General features: G+C 58.9%; 1 protein-coding gene across 9 annotated transcripts; it reads right to left on the bottom strand.

The window, feature by feature from the left end:
* Positions 1-2: 2 nt before the first annotated feature.
* Positions 3-19,104, bottom strand: LPIN3 (lipin 3). 9 transcript variants are annotated; one of them, XM_070381743.1, is made up of 21 exons: positions 18,926-19,104; positions 13,948-14,378; positions 13,674-13,867; positions 12,369-12,464; positions 11,931-12,196; positions 11,646-11,729; positions 10,196-10,316; positions 9,686-10,028; positions 8,471-8,570; positions 8,179-8,339; positions 7,724-7,817; positions 7,584-7,653; positions 5,636-5,728; positions 5,516-5,559; positions 4,667-4,805; positions 3,191-3,339; positions 2,901-2,987; positions 2,315-2,467; positions 1,991-2,105; positions 1,792-1,895; positions 4-1,553 (listed from the first exon to the last, which is right to left on the bottom strand). In XM_070381743.1, exons 3-21 carry the CDS (start codon positions 13,863-13,865, stop codon positions 1,409-1,411), a joined length of 2,556 nt encoding a protein of 851 aa, XP_070237844.1. In that variant the 5' UTR covers positions 13,866-13,867; positions 13,948-14,378; positions 18,926-19,104; the 3' UTR covers positions 4-1,408. The 9 variants fall into 9 exon arrangements, with proteins under 9 accessions (XP_070237850.1, XP_070237844.1, XP_070237846.1 ...); XM_070381745.1 differs by having other exon boundaries at positions 13,948-14,144; XM_070381746.1 differs by having other exon boundaries at positions 13,948-14,096; positions 18,926-19,049.
* Positions 19,105-19,129: the final 25 nt, after the last annotated feature.

Below are 19,129 nucleotides of genomic sequence, written 5' to 3'. Positions count from 1 at the left end.
ACTCTTTATTCCTTCTGATCCTCCCCCAAGGTGAGGGCTTAGGCAGCTGTGTTTTCCTGGCGGAAAGGATGTTTGGAGGCCCCTCCCACTGTAATTTATCCTTTTTTGCCTTCCCTTCCCCAAAGACATTTCTAGGGTACTCTGGTCCCCGCTTGGTCCCCTGCTTTCCATTTGGGGGAAAATCCGCCACCCACCCCAGGTTAGAGCCTCCCTCCGGAGGGCAGCCCTCATGTACGTCATGGCCCGAATGAGGCCAGACCCTGGGCAGGAGGCCACGGCTGGAGAGCAAGGGCTCCAGGCCTAGTTTCCGACATCCTTGGAAAACCCCAGCCCTGCGCGGATATTCACAACGGGGTGAGAAATTCAGGTATGACAGCATGAGAACACAAGTGTTTGTCTAGCTCACACACCCCGCTGAGGCTTCCGGCCTCGGTCCCCCCAGGGGGGCCTGGGTGCCCCCGGTTAGCTTGCAGCCCCGCCTTCTACCTTCCTGACATTTGGGGTTCTGCCCTCCACTTTGGTGCTGGGGGGGTGGTGGGGGGGGTGGGTAGGGCAAGCCTGGATTAAAGCTTTTAGCCCGTCTAAAGGTCCTTTCTTCCCCAAAGGCGGTGGGAGGGATGGCAGCAGTGGGGTGTCGGCCCTGCTTCCCACAGCCCCTCAGACAGAAACTCATGCCGCAGCTGTGTGGGTGGTGAAATGACCAGCAAGGGCTGGCGGGGGCGGGGGGTGTGGGGAGCGGGCCAGGCAGGTCATCCCCTGCCTGCCCTGGCAGAGTCTAGGGCTGTGTCCTCCATGGAGGTGCGGGGAGGGGCCGGGTGTATGGCATCTCCCTCCCCAGAGGCTGGGGAGGGGGGTCCTAGTGCCTCTGGGGTCTGGATGGGCTGAGACGCCAGGGTACCAGCGGGGGACCGCAGTGACGTCTGGCTGGCTCTAGAGCTGTGGGAAGGGGCCGGGGCTACGGAGGATCTCGCTTCAGAGGGCACAGTGCAGGCTCCCCAGGAGGGCTGGAAGACAATTTATTCCCTGGATGGTTGGCCCCTCTCCTGGGCGTACAGGCCTCAAGCCTCAGAGGGGCCTCTCTCATCTCTGTCCTGTCAGGAGTTGAACCCGGGTCCCAGGTGAAGAGGGAAAGAGACATCAAGGGTGTAGAGAACCCCCGCAAGGACCCAATCATTTCCTGGCTACAGGGCAGGGCCACGCCGAGGCCTGGAGCAGCGGCCCCCTTGCCCCCTCAACGTACCTCAGCTGGCCAAGACCCGGGGACAGGTGAGGCCACGGCCAGCTCGCAGCCCCCCTCCTCCCCTTCAGCAGGTTGGCCAAGTGGGCACCTGGCTTTACGACCCCCACTCCCTGGGACACACAGTCAGTTCTGGGCTGGGCCATGGTCGGCGGGCAGCCGGAGGCAGGCTCAGGCCAAGGCGTCGAGGTCCACGGGGGCCAGCGGCTCCCGCCAGTAGCAGAAGTTGCTGTATTCAGGGTGGGCCAGGTCTGTGCTGGGGCCGCGGGCCACAGGCGGGAAGAGGAGCTCCACCACCTCGCTGAGCCGCTCGTACCTGCGGGCAGAGGAGCAGGTCCCCATCACGGCAGGGGAGACCTTGCGTTCTGCCTGGGAGCCCTGGACCTGGCAGAGGTGCAGGTCTCCATCACCGCATGTGGACACCTTGCGTTCTGCCTGGGAGCCCTGGACCTGGGGCTGGGAGGGAAGGGGGGTGGTCCCCAGGGGCAGGTAGGTAGGTGGCACTGGGCCCTGGGGAGAGGGCTGGGGCATGGGGGCACGTGGCAGGCCCTCACGTGGACTTGTGGTTCTTTATCAGCTCCTGGCTGAGCTCTCCCCGGGGGTTGACCGTGAAGATGCGGCAGGCAGGCAGGCCGACCTGCCGGTAGGCAGTGACATCCTACGGGAGACGAGGAGGGGTCAGGGGGTCAGAAGGCCGGGAAGGGTAGAGCCGGTAGCTCAGCGTCCCCTGCTCCCCAAGGAGGGGACACTCACATTGGGCCTGTTCCCAAAGGCGGCATAGAAGGGCTGTTCCTGGGGCAGAAAGAGCTGCTGGACATCGCTCAGGCAGGCGATCTTGAACACCTCCGGCTTCCTCTCTATCACCTCCCTGCGGCAGCCGGGGCCGTGGGCAGGGAGGGGGTTAGCGTGCGACCGGATGAGCAGGGTCAGGGGACGGCTGCAGGGTCTGACCCAGCGGATGCCCAAGCGAGGCCTGACACTGGCCCAGCCGGGCCCAGGCTGGCGGTGGGCCTGCATACCTCCCCTCCCTGCCCTGCCCCGCCCCAGTGGTGGGCTTGCGTCCCGCGGGGCAGTTACCTGTGCAGGGCAGAGAAGAGGCTGCTGGGGGACAGCAAGATGGGGCCCTTAGGGAGGCCACAGCCCCTCTCGCTCACCCACTGCAGGTACCCCTTGGTGAGGTTGGCCATGCCGATGGCCCGTGCCGAGCAGTACAGGAACTTGTACCCGTTTCTGCGGGTGAGACGCGGAATCAAAAGACCGGCCCAACCCACCTCGTCTTCGTGGCTATGATCGGCTTAAGCGCAACCCTGGCGCCTCTGCCGGGAGGGGCTTAGGACAGCAGCTGAGCCAGGCCGGGAGGGAGAAGGGACACGCACAGAGTCCCGAGGCCCAGGTGGACCCAGGCCCGAGGCAAGAACTCGGGCCAGTCTGTAGGCTTCATCTATGGCAGGAAGGCCAGCAGGTAGACTCAGGCCCCGGGCCCGGCCCCAGGAGATGAGCCTTTCACAGAGCTGAGGGCCAACAGGTCTCCCCACTCCAGGGACCTGCCCCGGGCTCCTCCTTTGCCCTGGGTCCCCAAGCCTGGCTTCTGGGGGTGGAGGCCAGGGTGGCCTCAGACATCTTGTCACTCCCTCCCTGGGGCCCTGCCCAGCCCAGCACTCACAGGTGGATTTTGTGGTAGAGACTGGTGATGCCCTGATGTGTCCAGTCTTTCCCCAGTTGGGGCAGAATGTGGCCCAGAGCGTCCGACCTAGACCCACAGAGTAAGTACCCAGTTACTTGGAGACAGTCCCACGTGGCCCTCCAGCTCAGGGGGTGTGGCCCAGTGGACTCCCACCCCCACCCCCCAATAGCCCACTGGGAGGGTGGGCCCCTCTCTCTCTCACCCCCTCCTCTAGCACAGAGGGAGGCGAGTCCCCAGGCCCTCCCGGCCCACGGCTGACCGCGCCTCACTTGGTGATGGTGCCGTCAATATCGGAGATGACCACCTTGTCGTCCCACTTCCACAGGTAGATGGTGGCCCTGCAGCGGCAGGTGCCCTGGTACTGGGTGGTCACACTGAAGACCACGTCGTTGGCACCTTCTTGCAGGTTCAGGCGCCGCTGGAGTCGGACGGGGGAGGGGGGCCGTGGCTCAGCCGGACACTGTCCTTCCACCACCCACCCCCACACTGTGACCTTGCCTCTCCACAGGCCTCTTTCTCCTGCTCCTCCCAACTCAGGAACCTTCCTGAATGCATCAGAGGCAGCCATGTAGGCAGAAGGTGGCCACAAGGAGGACTCGAGGGGCTGCTGGTGGGGCCCGTACAGCGCCGGGCACGGGAGCTTTGAGATGAAGCTCATGGACCAAGCCTGGCCCGTGACCCCCGTCCAGGTTTCTCACGTCAGCCTCGGGGCCGACACTGCTCTGGGCGGAGACACCCCACTCCGTGGAGTGGGCACTGAGGGGATCTTCACCGGCAGTCCCCTGCCTGAGGCTAGGGTACCTGTGACATCTCCCCCCGAAGAGAGACCTAGCCCTGCCCTTGGTCCAAAGAGAAGAATCAGGGTCACAGCTTGTGACCTGGCTGATCCCCAAGCTGGGTGTGCGCCCCTGAGAACCACACAGATAGCAGCTACTCTGTACCAGGCTGGCCAGACCCTGCTGGGCACCTCCCTGGCCAGAGTCACACTTGGGAAAAAAACATTCTTGTTACAGGAGCCACAGTGACTCTAGGGTGTGACTTGGGGGCCTAGGGTTACCAGAGTCTCTGAGAGGCTGTCATCAGAGTTTGATTTCCTGTAGCTTCCAAAGGCAGACCCAGAGCCAGCCAACCCACTACAGGGACATTTTTTTCTTTTTAATTGCTTTTGGCCATGCTGCAGGGTAGGTGGGATGTTAGTTCCGCTACCAGGGATCAAACCTGTGCCTCCTGCATTGAAAGTGCAAAGCCTTAACCCCTGGACCACCACCAGGGAAGTCCCTGCAGGTTATTTTAAGATTCTATACATAAGAGGGGGCTTTTCTAGCCAGAGTGTCCACCAAAGAATGGGCTTGTCTTCTCCCTGCCTTTGTCCAGGGGTGGGAAGCAGTCCTGGCTGAGATGCCCCTGCGAGGTGGCTGCCAGAGAATGGTGTTACTAACCCACCAGTTTCTTGTCCTTTTGGGGAGGTCAAGGTCAGACTTGGCTTGAAAAGGGACATTTTCAGAGTTTTCTGTCACTTGGGGTGTCTTTACCTCTCACATTTCTCTAATACTCAACTTAAAAAAAAAAAAAAAGGGCTGGCATGTGAAGAAGTGGCACAGACAGGCATCCCCAGGGGAGGATGGCAGATGCTGGGGGATGGATTCTGGGCTTCGGTGAACACAAGCTGTTTTACAGTCGTGCCCTAAGGGCCCTGGGAACACAGTTCTCGCAGCCCCGCCTCCCCCACACCTGCACACACTTACGATCTGACTGGAGGAGAGGCGGAGGGACTTCTTGTAGGCACGGGCGTGGGCTGGGGGCGATGGGGGCGGGGAGGGGGCCTCCAGGATGACGGGGCTGTCCAGGGTGTCGTCCTCGCTGCTCAGGGCTTCTGTCTTCTCCCTGCGGGTGGACCAGCTCTCAAGCCACTTCCCCCAGGCAAGGCTTTCCCTCCTGTATGCGCCCACCCCTCACCCAGGTCACAGGAAGCCTGCCACATGTCCCTGCACCTCTAGGGACCCCTCCCTCTAGGGGCTGCCCACTTAATGGGTGGTGGCAGGCACAGGTACGCAGGCCAGGGGGGTCTCCACCCAAAAGGGTGACTCCACAGAGCTGGAGAGGAGATGCAGGGTGCCCAGCCCCCAGGGTGCTCTCCATGGTCAGGATTCTGGTACCTGCTTCAGAGATGGTGAACTGAGAACTCTGTCCTGGCCAATCCCACCTGCCGCGGGAGCAGTCAGCCCATCCTTGATAACCGCCCCCCACCCCCCAACCCAGGCTTGGACACTCTGGGCCACTTCAGACATGAGAAAAGGAAGCAAGGTCAGCTGGCCCCTGCGGGAGACAGGATGCCCCACTCCTTTATAAGGTAGCCCCTTGTCTGGGTACCCCTTCCAGCTCTGCCACTTCCTGGCTGTGAGACCTTTGGTGTATGTAGGTTTTCCCACCTGTGAAATGGGGACATGTCCCAGGAAGAAGAAGGGGTGTAGAAGTGATTGTGGAATGACAAAGACCCACGGCAGGGGAGGGGTGCTGGCTCTACCCGCCCCCCACGGCCATCCTCCCCAGCTCCTGCTCCAGCTGCAGAGCCCCAGCCACGAGATCCGACTTACCCCCGCTGCTCCCGCACTGCGGTTTTCTCCCTCTGGGCGCTGCACTGTGGGGGGAATATCCATCTAGTGAACTCCCGCCCACTGCCCACGCGGGCCCACCCTGGGACCATGATCACCCACCTCCTTGGACGGGAAATCCCTGCGTCGCCAGGAAAACCACCACCGGCCTCCCTTCCGGGGCATCTTCTCCTTCTCCAGCTTGTCCACAGTGCTCTGCGGGCAGAGGAAGGCCACTGGCATTTTCTCCTGCCCCCACAAACCCACCTTACCTTGCCCAGGCGACCCCCCTGACCCCAGAATCTGGGGCTGACCCTAGAGCAAGGTGCTATCTACATGTGGAGGCTAAAGAAGCCTACTCACCCCCATCTTGGGCAATGACTCTAGGAGATAAGCGTGGGAGAACAAAGGCCCCTTCTGCCTGCCTCCACCCCACCCCAGCTAGAGCTGATCCCCCAGCTCTAGCCCAGCCTTGGCCTGGCCTCCAGATCTCATGAATCAAGATCTACTACCATCAGCCCTACTCTAGTGGCCAAAGGCAGTGCTTTGGGAGTTTCTCAACATCTGGTTCTCCCTGCATGATGCCACCAAGTGGCGGCAGGGAGTCTCTAGTCAATACCACCCTCAACCTCCAAGACCAACGTGGGCAATTCCTAAGGTTAGTGATCTATCCCCTGAGCAGCCTCCTTCTCTGTACACGTGACCCATCATTGTCTGGTGGGGAAAGCACGACCCTGTGAAAATATCTGATTCTGTTTGTGCTAGGTAATCCTAGGGATAGCTCAGCCCAGGCCCACCTAGGAGACTCATCAGCTTCCTGCAAATACAGAATGGAGAACCCAAGTCAGGAGGACAAGTGCCAGGGTGTCCACCTGGGCAGGGAAGAGGCTGGGGCTTCCCAGGTGCCGCTAGTGGTAAAGAACCAGCCTGCCAATACAGGAGACGTAAGAGCTGCGGGTTCAATCTCTCCCTGGGTCGGGGAGATCTCCTGGAGGAGGGCATGACAATCCACTCCAGTATTCTTGCCTGGAGAATCCCATGACAGAGGAGCCTGGCGGGTTATAGTTAATGGGGTTGCGCAGAGTTGGGCACGACTTAAGGGACTTAGTGCCCACCACTTGGGCTGGTGGAGCTTCTCCTAAGTTTGTCCTGAGTTTGTCTGGGTTAAGGTGAGGAGAGCCAAGCGGGGGGGCCGGGGGAGACCCTCTCCCTTCCCACAGGCTCTGGGGTCCCAGCTTAGACCTACAGCCAACCAGAGGGCAGAGCTGAGGGGCACCAATGGGAGGCACCCGCTGTCAACATCAGGTCATTCAGGCAAGCCTAACCAAGCTAATAAGGATGGGCCAGACAGGGTGGGGCCCTGGATGGCTCCTGAGGGGCAGAAGGGCTGGGTGCAGGTCAGCCCTGTGAGGGGTGGAGGTTCTGGGAGGGACTACAGAGACTGGACCTTCCACCTCTGAGCATCTGCACAGGCTGTTCCCCACCCTTGTTTACTCACCCTTCAGACGTCAGCAAAACCCCTGCTGGAGGCTCTCAAAGGACCCCAGACTGCTCCTTCCCACTTCTCACAGTTGAACTGTATACTCATTTGACTGAGTTTCTGGTTAAGTATCTCCCTATGAGGGCGTGACTCTCCCTGGTCCAGGCCCAGCACATAGTAGGTACTCAACAACTGTGTGCTGATAAAGCAAAACCCCAAGCTCAGCCTGGAGAGGGTCTCCGGGGAAGGTGAGGGGTGGGACCTCCACCTCCCAAGACTGTCTCTCAGATCCAAAAAGCTCCTGCTGAAGACACGTCCCTATTGCTTCTGGTTTGCCCTGAATTCCTCTGAAGTCGAAATCCATTCCAAATGGACTTAGCCATGGCAGGAAGCCAGGGAAAGGGGGGTGCTTCGGCCACATCGCCTGGGGCAAGGCTTCAGGGAGCCTGAGTCTCTCCTCCCCGAGTGGGTCCTGCCGTCCATCAGCCCCAGGCCCATCTCTGCCCACCCTCCCCTTCCTTGCCAAGGGGCCCCTCCCCCAAGGCTATGGCCACTTCCCCCAGGAGATCTGGGGGGAGCTCCAACCATTACCTTGGGCAGGTTTTTCTGAAAGGCTTGCAGGGACAGGATCATGGGGGCAGCTACAGCCCAGTTATAATGCCTGCAGAGATAGATGGGGTGTCAGGGCTGTGGAGGAAGGGGCGACCCAGCGGCCCAGTCCCAGTACCCACTGCTTGTTGATCTTCACCACCAGGTTTGGGTCGTCTAGGAGGCCGGGGTTTTGGGCAAGGTCCTCGTAGGAGACCAGGTGCTGGCTGAACTTCTCTGGGCACAGAGGCAGAAAGTGAGAGGTGAGGCTGATGTCCCGTCTGACCTACTGTCCCCGCCCCTCCCGGCTGCCCCATCTCTGCCCCTGGGGCCTCCTGCAGCTTGACCAGAGCAGGGCTCCTGGCTCCCCAGGGCTCTGGCATCTGCTGGTCCCACCCCAGGCCATCCTGGAATCACAGCTCCGTGTCACTTAACATTGGCCCCATGGGGTCTTGGGGACGCCCAGCACTTGCTGGCCGAGGGTGGGCTCCATGAAGCCTCACGCACACCTCCGCTGCCCACCCTTGAGGGTCTTCCCTCCCTTCTTCTGCCCCCTGGGCTCAGTCCTCGGGAGGGCAGGGGCCACCGCCGAGCATACCCACGGAGACGTCCCTGCTGTCGGCCAGGCCCCCGCAGAGGGACAGCACCACTGCGTCTGCTGTGTCCGCAATGGGCTCTGGCTCCTGCTCGGGGTTGCAGTCCCCCAGGGGCTTCAGGCTGTCCGGTGCACTCCACTTCCCGGCCCCCAGCCCACTGTTGCTGGGGACGAAAGGACCAACAGGGACATGAATAGGAGGCGGCAGCTGGGAGGAGGGCCTGGCCCCTGCTAGCCGACCCCTGTCCCCACGGGCCTCGATCCCAAGACACCCTGGAGTCCAGAACCCGGGCACCTCTGGGGGAAGTAAAGGGCTGCGTTCTCAGAGTCCAGGGAGGGCAGGTCATCCAGGTAGATGTCACTGGGGCCCAGGTGCTGGCTTCTTTTCAGGGAACCTGGCGGGAGAGGCGGGGGCATGTGTCGGCCTAACCCAGCGAGGTGGACTCTTGGGAGCACTCTGCGTCCCCTACCCCCGAGCACCACAAGGTGGCGCTGTCTGGTCCAGGGTTAACCGTCTGTAAGGCCGAAAGGTCCCAGGCCTGCGCTGTGCACTACGGTAGCTCCTGACCACACGACGTTGTGGGGTATACGTAAACGTGGCCTGATGAAGAAATGGAATTTTAAGTCTTATTTAATTTTTTTTTTTTGGCCGCGCCACAGGGCGTGTGGGATCTTAGTTCCCCAAACAGGGACTGAGTCCTTGCCCCTGCAGTGGAAGTGGGGAGTCTGTACCACTGGATCACCAGGGAAGTCCTCCAAGTGTTACTTCATTTCAATTAATTTTAATTTGGGGATTCCCTGGTGGCTCAGACGGTAAAGAATCGGCCTGCAGTGCAGGAGACCACGGTTCAATCCCTGGGTCAGGAAGATCCCCTGGAGAAGGGAATGGGTTTCCCACTCCAGTATTCTTGCCTGGAGAACTCCATGGACAGAGGAGCCTGGCGGGGTACAGTCTACGGGGTTGCAAAGAGTCGGACACGACTGAGCGACTGACACTTTTACTTTCACTTTTAATTTAAATAGGCACTTGTAGCCAGTGACTACCCATGTGGACAGCTCAGGAGCCAATTTCCTCTCTTAACACTCTCCCTGGCCTCGCTTAAGAAACACCATCTGCCTCGGTTCCTAGACACGAAACCTCTCTCCCTCCTCATCGCCATGCTGTTGCCTCTGCCTAGAATTCTCTTCCCCTGGTCCTTACTTGGCTGGATCTTTATGGCCCATGTCTCAGCTCAGGCATCACCTGCTCAGACAGGCCTTCCCCAGTCCCATGATTTAAATAGCTCCCATCCCAACCAATGATTCTGTCTGGTATGTACCACGTTACACTCTCCCTGCTTTACGCCTGTGTCATCTGTCTGCGCCATGGGACTGTGAGTCCCACAAGGAGGGCTGGGCCAGACACAGTGCACACAGTAGGTGCTTAGATGTGCCTGAAGTCCCGGAGTCCACTCAGGGGATGATAACCTGAGGCCAGGGAAGCAGTGGGAGGGGTCCGGCCATCACTCACCTTTCCTCTGGGAGACCCCCTCCGGCTTCCGGGTGTGAGCGGGGTCTTCCAAAGCAGCCCAGCTCCAGGATTTGGATGGAGGACGGGGCCCCGCGTCCCCAGAACTCTGAGTTTTGGTTTCCTCCCTCTCAGGGGCAGAAAGAGGGGGACCCGCCAGAGTGGGCGCCTCTGTGTCAGGCTGAAGAAGGTCAGTGCCAGCCCCTCTCTGCAGGGTTGGGAGTCCCGGAGGGTCCACACCAATCACAGAGGTGGAGGGGGTGCTGGGCGCCCCCTGAGGCGGAGAGGCTGTCCTGGAGCTGGCATCAGCGACCACCGAGGACTCGGGCCACTCAGCTTTGCCCACCTTCAATCAAACAGACGGGGCACGATGGGGACGGGGAAGGGCCTGCTTCTCACACCCTGCAAGGCCTCAGGGAGGCAGGCCAAGTGTCAGTCACTCCAGTCCTGACCCGCAGGGGCCATGGAGCCTCTAAGAGGTAAGGCTGGGGGGCTGACACAGAGGGGACTCACCTTTGGCAGCCTCCCCCAGGCCCACTGCATGTGGGACTCCGCTCTCAGGGGACTGGGTTCGGGGGTCCGCAGTTCCAGCTCCGAGTCACTCTTGGGAGATGTTAGCTCACCTGGTGAGAGGCTGCAGGAAGCAAGAACTCAGGGGCCCCCAAGCCAGCCGGCCACCCCCTGCCACCCTCTCCAGCCTGGGAACGTTTTTTTGTGTGTGTGTAACATGGATTTGTACCGGTGTTGGATCTAGAATATATAAAGAATATATAAATATATAAAGAACTCCTGTAAATCAACAATAAGAAGGCAATCCAGTTTAAAAAAAGAAAAAACAACAATGGGCAAAGCTGTGATTTCTTTTTCTTGGGCCGTGTGCCATGTGAGATCTTACTTCCCCAAGCAGGGATTGAACCCACACTCCCTGCGTTGGATGTATAGAGTCTTAACCACTGGGGCACCAGGCAAGTCCCAGGTTGTGACTTCTTAATGGGTTTAGGGGTTCCATTAAGGGTGTGAAAAGGCTTTAGAACTCGAGGTGGGTGATGGTTCTACAATACCGTGAGTATACTAAATGCCACTGAACTGTGTCCCTTAAAATGGCTGACGATGAGTTAGTTGCTCAGTCGTGTCCGACCCCATGTACTTTAGTCTGCCAGGCTCTTCTGTCCATGGGATTCTTCAGGCAAGAATACTAGAGTGGGTAGCCATTCCCTTCTCCAGGGGATCTTCTTGACCCAGGGATAGAATCCGGGTCTCCTGCATTGCAGGCAGATTCTTTACCGCTTGAGCCACCAGGGAATTATTTAAAATGGTTAAAATGATAAATTCTCTATGTTTTTTCTTTTCAACTTTTTGGCTGTACCATGCAGCATGTGGGATCCTAGTTCCCCAATCAGGGATCAAACCCATGCCCCCAGCCTTGGAAGTGTGGAGTCTTAACTACTGCTGCTGCTGCAGCTAAGTCGCTTCAGTCGTGTCTGACTCTGTGCGACCCCAGAGACGGCAGCCCATCAGGCTCCCCTGTCCCTGGGATTCTCCAGGCAAGAACACTGGAGTGGGTTGCCATTTCCTTCTCCAATGCATGAAAGTGAAAAGTGAAAGTGAAGCCGCTCAGTCATGTCCGACCCTCAGCGACCCCATGGACTGCAGCCTTCCAGGCTCCTCTGTCCATGGGAGTCTCCAGGCAAGAGTACTGGAGTGGGGTGCCATTGCCTTCTCCAGTTTAACTAGTAGTTAGTCTTAACTACTAGACCACCAGGGAAGTCCCATGTGTATTTTACTGCAATAAAAAAACAAATGGGCAAGACAGTTGAATATCAACACTTTACACAAAAGATATACAGGGTGGTAGATGCAATAAATATGTTCTGTATCATTACTCATCGGCAAAATGTACATGGAGACCCCTCTCAGGGGCCTTGGCTTTGAGTCTCTGCCTGTAGCCCTCCTGGACGCTCACCTGGCCTGGGGGTGCCACTCGCCGTCAGAGTAGGGGTAGATGTCTTTGGGCTCCGGAGGGGACTCCCCTTCTGGCTGGATGCTGCTGAGGGGGCCACGGGGAAATAAACGGTCACTGACAGGACAGGTACCCTGGGCAGGGCATGGAAGCCTGGACATCACCGAGGAAGTAAAGCAACGAAAGCCCAGAGAGGTCAAGGACCTGGCCCAGGGTCACACAGCATTGCCAGAGGAAACTGAGCTTGAAGCCCAGGTGGCGTGCCCACACCCTCAGCCCCGTACATACCCTGGGGGCTCCGGCCTTGGCTTTTCCAGCAGGGATGGCTCACTCTCAGCGCCCGCCTCCAGCTCCTCTGAACTAGAATCGGCTGCCACCGTGCCCTCCTTCCGCTTGGTTTTCCTCCTGCGCCGTTTCTTCTTCCGCCCACTGGAGGCCATGCCCGCGATGCTGGCATCAGGCTCGCTGGTGGTGCCCAGCTGGGAGTCCGAAGGGAACCCCGCCAGGCCCCCCCAAGGGATGGGTGACGTGCATAGGCGGGGAGGCACGTCTTCCTGTGGAGCAAAGCAGGGGCAGGGCTAAGCGGGTGGGAAAACAGGCCTGGAGGCTGGACGGGGCGGCGGTCGCATGGCCCTGTGACTTGCTGGCTTCCGAGCTCCTCACGGAGGTAAGGCAGCCCCAAACCCCAGGCCCTGCCCAGAGGGTCACCAGTGAAGATGCGCTCACTTCATCGCTCTCCAGCTCCTGGACAAAGAAGGCCTCCCCGCTGTCCCCCAGCTTCATGTGCAGGTCCACCGGCTCCCCGTTGATCTCGATGTCCACCTGTAACGGGGCGTGGTGGAGCGGGGTCCCCGCCGTCGTCCTCCACTCCCACCTCTTGTCCACTGGCCTCCAGGCTGGTCCTGGGACACAGGCTGCCTGCTGTCCCAACGCACTGCACTTTCTGGACCTCTCTCTTCCCTCCCCACCTTGGGGGGCCCCCGATCCCCACTCTGAGGGTATCTGCTCACCATCTCAATATTCTTGTTCATGCCTTGGTTTTTGTGTTCCTGTCTCTCCCACAGCCCACCAGCACAAGAACATGATTTTTTTTTTTTTAACTTTTTGGCCACCCCATGTGGCATGTGGGATCTTTGTTCCCTGACCAGGGATTAAACCCACATCCCTGCACTGGAAGGATGGAGTCTTAACCCCTGGACCACCAGGGAAGTCCCAGAACATGATCCATCTTGTCACTGGTGGGTCCCAACATCCAGGAGCACACCCGAACAGTTGTGCATGACATGAACAGTGTTAATAATGACCCTTTCCTGGGCACTCTCTGGAGTGTGTTATACAGACCATCTCATTTAACCTTCACAGCCACCCCTGGCCATAGCTCCCATCATCATCCCCACTTTACAGATGAGGAAAATGAGGCTCAGAGGGGTTAAGTAATTTTCTGGGAAGTAGCCAAGTGAGGCTATGAACTCAGAAAGTCTGAGGCCACAACCCAAGCCCTTAACCAGTCAGCTACACCATCTCCCGAAAGGTTACACTCTCCTATTAGGATTTGGGGAAGTCACCCTATTGTGAAGGGGGTCTGGGCTCACCAGACCAGAACTCGGTGTAAATAAAAATCTGTCATGTTTGTCTGAGCCCCGCGAAGACGGAGCTGGTCTCCTAAGGGGAAGGAACTAACTTGTGAGTAACTCCGCCTACCTGTCCCCAGTGAGCTCCGAGTTCATCATCAGGGAGACGAGAATGTACCCACTCACACAGGTGCAGTGACTTACCAGGAGCACACAGGTAGGTCTCAGGAAGCTGAAGCCAGTCTAATGGCCCCACTACAGAAGCCTGCCCTGATATGCTGCTTGCAGGAGAAAGCAGGGACCCTACCGGACCAGAAGCCCCAATCCAACCCCAAGAAAATACAAAAGAAGGGAAGCCTGCCCAGAGGATGTACTGCCACCCCAGGGAGGTCTGGGTCCTGTCCTGGCTCCCAGAGCCCACCCCCCACCCCGGGGGGCCCCTCTCCTGGCCAACACTCACCACCTTCTCCCGCGAGCGCAGGACGCCCAGCTTGCCAAAGCGCACGTGGAAAGGCGAGCATCGGAAGGAGCCGTCCACCTGCCTCACCACCAACACGTCGATGCCCCCGCTCAGCGTGGCCGGGTTCAGGCCCCGGTATAGGCCCTTCACCGTACCGAACACGGTCTCCGCCAGCTGCCCCATGTAGTTCATGGCTGTGCCGGGGAAAAAGTGGAGGTGCTGGGCCCACCCCCCTTTTGGGGAAGGCCCCGCAGCCTGACCCCCCGGGACCTACCTCAGGCTTCCGGCGTGTGGTCCTGGTAGTCCCCGGAGTGCCTCCGCAGACGCGCAGCCGTGATGGGCTGGGAGGCGCGCCTGTAGACGTGGGTTCTGATCCCAGCCGGCCGTGGGGCTGCTTCCCTTCTCCAAGTGCAATGCTCACTTCTGTCAAATCGGGGCACCGGGTAAGGCCATTCAGGGCGCCGCGAGCCTCTAAATGCCATGAGTAATCATGACCACAGTGCTCAGTGGCAGGGCTCCTGTCGTCTTTACGACAACCCGCCAGGCAGGCCGAGCAGGTCATTATCCCTGTTTACAGACAAGCCAGGCTCAGAGAGGCGGAGTGACTTGTCCATGATCTCACCACTCGTCAGGAGAGGAGCCAGGATTCGCTCCCAGGCCTGGGTGTTTGCAGAGCCCTTGGTGTGAACCTCTGGGATGGCTTGACTGTGGAGGCAGGGAGAGGGGAGGCACCCCAAGTTAGGGTACAGTGAGGGGCCAGCCTCATGGCAGATCAGGCCCAGGGCCCCCATGGGTCACACGGGACAGTCCCAGGCAGAGGGAGAGAAGGGGACCTCAGTTTTCCCATCTGAGAAATGGGTTGCTTGCTGCCTCCTGGTCCTAGGAGTAAAAGGAACCTTGCAGGGCCATTGTGGCTAATGTGTAGGGGGCCAAGGGTGGAGGTAACCCTGGTACCCAAGGCTTTGCTCAGTTCTCAGATGCTTACAGTAAGGCATCCCTCACAGCTGGGCCCAAACTACGAAATTTAAAGCCCAAACTCCCAAATTCTTCCCAGTTTCCCTGGGACATGTGGGAAGCCCATTCATAGCCACGACCTGATCCCAGTGTCTGTAGTCATAGTTCTCAGCCCTGACCCCACTCCTCAGACCCACATTCAGGCCTTGGGCTGGCCCCTGGCCTATCACAGCTGTTCCTTCTTCTTCCAGCTAAACCGGTCCCTCCGGCTCTCACACCAGCCAGAGCTGGGTCAGCCAGAGGCAGGAGCCATAGCAGCTGCGGAGAAGAGCCAGGGCCATAATGAGAACCACCTCCACGCTGGCCCGGTGCCCGCCCCACCAGCTTCAGCTCATCACCCCTTCCCTGATGGCCAATGGCAGTGGGCTATACCCTTCTGGCTGCCGGGACCCAAACCATCCCACCTTCACAGGGCACTTCCTTCTGATCCTGCATCCTCTAGGCAGACCTGCCATGCAAGATCACCTGTCAAACAAGTCAAGTGACTTATCTGAACCCTATGAAGCTAGCAGGCTATAGATGGGGGGAGGGAGTGATGACTCATATCCTGGTTTCCTGATTCCATACCATGGTTCCTTCCCCTCCGTGGTCCCCAAACCACGCCACAGTCATCTACAAAGAGGGCCGCCCTCTCTGCACAGCCCTGTAATGCCTCACTAAAATCCCAAATGTGCTGCTCCAGAGCCCAGCATCACCTGGGAGCTAGTTACAAACAGAGAGCTTCACAAAGATAAAGTCCTATGAGAATTGCTAAAGTGAGAAATTGGGATAAAATGAAACTCTTTGGACTCCTCTAAAATGTCACTCAAATTGAACACATCTTTTACCTGCAAGGCACGCCTGCTGCGTGGTAGGTGAAAACTCCCACTTTGGTTTCTCCATCCTTAACACTACAGTACGAATATGGGAGACCCACTGACAAAGAGAGACATGTGGTGGGCAGGGCTTTAGATCACTGAGCCCAGGAAAACAGAGAAGACTCCAGAAGCTTCTACGAATATTAAAGCAGCAAGCATTGGCTTCCTCAGCGGCAAAGAGTCCAGCAGTTAAGAATCCTGCATTGTCACCTGGCAATGCAGGGGATACAGGTTCGATCCCTGATCCGGGAAGATCTCACATGCTGTGGAGCAACTAAGCCCATGCATCACAATGACTGAGTCAGCGCTCTGAGCCCAGGAGCTGCAACCACGTGAACCCGAGAGCCCGGGCACTGCAAAGAGAGAAGTCACCGCTATGAGAAGCCCACGCACCGCAATGAAAAGTAGAGCCCACTTGAAGCTAGAGAAAGCCTTCACGGCAAGGAAGACCCAGCACAGCCAAAAATAAATAAGTATATACAATTTTTTTTTTTAAAGGAGCAAAAGCAGGAGAGGGGCACCCCGGGAGTGGGGGCAACGTTCTGCCCTGCACAGAGCAGAAGAGTCGGTGGTGGGTGGGCAGGGAAGGGGCGGAGGAGATAGGCTCAGCTCCACCTGCTCCTGGGTTTCTCAACTTTACCACCACTGCTGTTTGGGGCTGGATAATTCTTTGTTGTGGGGTTGGCGGGCGGCTTGTAAGATGTTTAGCAGCATTCCTGGTCTACCCACTAGATGCCAAGTGGCACCCTCCCTCCTGACAACCAAACTGTCTCCAAACTTTGTCAAATGTCCCCTGGGGGGCAAAACTGCCCCCAGCTGAGAGCCGCTGGGATAGGAGAAAGCTCAGTGGCAGAGGGGGGAGCCGGGTCTTACTCTGATCCACTCATGGGATGTGGTCTGGCAAGTAACTTGCTGGCCTCAGTTTCCCCTTCTATGAAACTCGGCCTGGATTTCTCAGACCTTCTCAGCTCTAATGTCATGGGAGCCTAGAATTCATTCCTCTCCTTGCTCCCCCGCTCACGAGTGGATGTCCCACCTCTGTCTGCTCAGTATTTTGGAGGGAGGGGGAGAGCCTTGTGAGTCAAGCCCTGGGCTCCCTTCCCTCTACCTGTACCCATTCCTGAAGACACCTCCTGTCTCTGGGACCAGCTCTGCCTCCTTGGTCTGCTCTGGATGGAGGAGAGCTCTGCTTGGCTCCCCTATACTCCCCTTTACCCTCAAACTCACAGGTCTAAAACCAAATATGTCCCCTTCCCCTGGGAACTTGGTTAGCTTAATTCCTCTAAGGACTCATGGCTACCCCTCCCTCCCAAGGCCTCTGAATCCTATTCCCCAATTTCCTGCTCATCTGGCCCCCTCTTTCCTGCTGTCCTAGATCAAGGCTTTGTGACCAATGCGCAGATCCTGGGGGGCAGCAGGCAGTGTGGTTTAAGGCACCAGACTGTCTCTCTGACCCTTACTAGCTGTGACCCTGGGCAAGTCACTTCATCTCTTTGAGCCTCAGCCGCAGCCTCCTAAATGGGAATAACACAGGGATGCCTGGGTAAGTCATGACATAATTGGTATAAAGCAGCGGCAGGCACTGAACGCCCAGCCACACCACCTGTCAGTTGCAGCACTGTTTTCGGAATCGTGACTGTCCTCACTCACTCAGGCTGGTGCTGAGGGCAGGACAGGTCAGACTCCAATGCATGGCCCCGGCCCTGAGTTGACAGTTCAGACTTAACTTGGCATTCAAGGCCCTGCAAATGGTGGCCTTGCTGACAATCAAACTGTCTCCAAACTTTGTCAAATGTCCCCTGGGGGACAAAACTGCCCCCAGCTGAGAGCTGCTGGGATAGGAGAAAGCTGAGTGGCAGGTTTCTGCAGGCCTCAGAAAGCTGAGGCCAGGGTGCCCAGGCCTCAGAGTCCACAAACATCTACATGCCACCCCACCCCACCAGGCCTGCACACAACCCCACCACAGGGAAGGCAGAACAAGCTGCCATGGGTGTCAGCCCTCAGCCTTTCTGGGCTCCCAGATTCAGGGATGGTGGCGTGTAGTGCTCTGTCTAGGACCAGAGGGTGTCGGAGGGTCAGCCCTGCTCCAGCTGTGCAAGAGAGACAATTCCACCCAGGATCCCTAGCTGCCTTCACAGCTGCTGCCTCTGACCTGCCCAGTCTCAGGGCCGGCGGGGCAAGGGTCAGACCTTGTCTTGCAACTGAGGACACTCAGTACCAGAGAGGGTGGGTGTCTTCCCTAGCGTCACAGTCTGCCTGAGGGGTGAAGCTGGGGGTGGTGGTGGTGGTGAAACTTTCCCCCAGAGAGGTTTTTATATCTCATTCTCTCCCGATCCCCCATTCTGGATGTCCCGGGACCCCGGAGGCGCTGAGTCTGGGAGAGGGATGAAGTGAGGCCCGGCTCCACCACCCCGGAGTTCCTTTCGGATATCTGGAGAGGGAGTCGGGCCCGGATCGGGAAGGAATGAGGATCAGATGGCAGGGCAGATGGGCGGGGCCGGGTGGGGCGGGGGACGGGGACCTCATCTCCGGCCCTGTTTGGGCCCTACCTGGGGAGCTGCCCACTGGACTCCGGGATCCCGGAGCGCCGCTTCTACCTGAGGGCACAGGGTCAGCAGGTAAAGTGTCTCCGGCCCCGCACTCCCTAGCCACTTCCGGCTCCTCTAGGACTGGGCGAGATCCCGGTTCCGCCCCTTCCACGAGCTAAGGGCGGCCTCTGCAGGTCCCAATCCGTCTAGACTCCACCCACCAGGGAGGCCCGCCCTGCCCGATCCCCACGCCCAAGGGCGCCCTTTCACCTACAGTGTCCGGGGCGGGGCCGAGCTCCAGGCCCCGCCCCCGGATCCAGTCCGCCCCGCCCCCGAGCTCCAGCCCGCCCCGCCCCCCGAGCTCCAGGCCCGGCTCCTGGGCCCCAGTCCACCCCGCTCCCCCGGGCTCCAGTCCGCCCCGCCTCCGGGCTCCAGTCCGCCCCGCCCCCCGAGTTCCAGGCCCCGCCCCCGGGCTCCAGCCCGCCCCGCCCCGCCCCGCCCCGCGCCCTAGTGCTCCCGGAGGGACCATCCCCGTGGCCCGCCACCACCCCAGCCCCGGGAACCGCGGAAAAGCCAGGACTTTGGAATCGAGCCGACTTAAGCCTGCCTGGCTTTGCTCCTAGCTCGCTGTGCGACTTTGGTAAATTCTTTCCCCCATCTGACCCCGCTTTCTGCTTTATGGGGATAGCGCCCCCGCCCTTGCAGGATTTTCGAGATGACCTGAAATGACTTTGTGAAGCATCAGGCGCTCGAAAGTCCCCTCTTAGGGGCAGCTTGGAGTTCCTAATCCCACCTCCAACATCCCCCCGACCCTCCTCCAAGGCTGGATCGGATCCTCGTATTATTCACTCACATGGCCCACAGCTATAATTTCATATTCGCTTGAATTTGATGTTATGGTCTGTATCTTGGAATTCCGTGAGAGCAGGTCGCGTTCATGCTTACACCCCAGCGTCCAGTTCAGTCCTGAAATACAGCAGGAACTCAATAAATGCCCGCTCTTCATTCCATCCCGCCTATGCAACCCTGGTGGAGCGGAAGTGGGGTCAATACCTCC

The sequence above is a fragment of the Bos mutus genome, chromosome 13 (genome assembly GCF_027580195.1).
Source record: "Bos mutus isolate GX-2022 chromosome 13, NWIPB_WYAK_1.1, whole genome shotgun sequence".
NCBI classification, from domain to species: domain Eukaryota; kingdom Metazoa; phylum Chordata; class Mammalia; order Artiodactyla; family Bovidae; genus Bos; species Bos mutus.
Note: the sequence above shows the minus strand (reverse complement) of the source record. Positions and strands in the feature narration are given on the sequence as shown.

Excerpts from the sequence above, each read along its gene's own strand:
- LPIN3 (XM_070381743.1), bottom strand. The coding sequence starts at position 13,865 with ATGAACTACATGGGGCAGCTGGCGGAGACCGTGTTCGGTACGGTGAAG. Across the intron at positions 2,988-3,190 it reads ATTGACGGCACCATCACCAA|GTCGGACGCTCTGGGCCACA; the intron begins GTGAGGCGCGGT and ends CTGTGGGTCTAG. Across the intron at positions 1,896-1,990 it reads CCTTTGGGAACAGGCCCAAT|GATGTCACTGCCTACCGGCA; the intron begins GTGAGTGTCCCC and ends CGTCTCCCGTAG.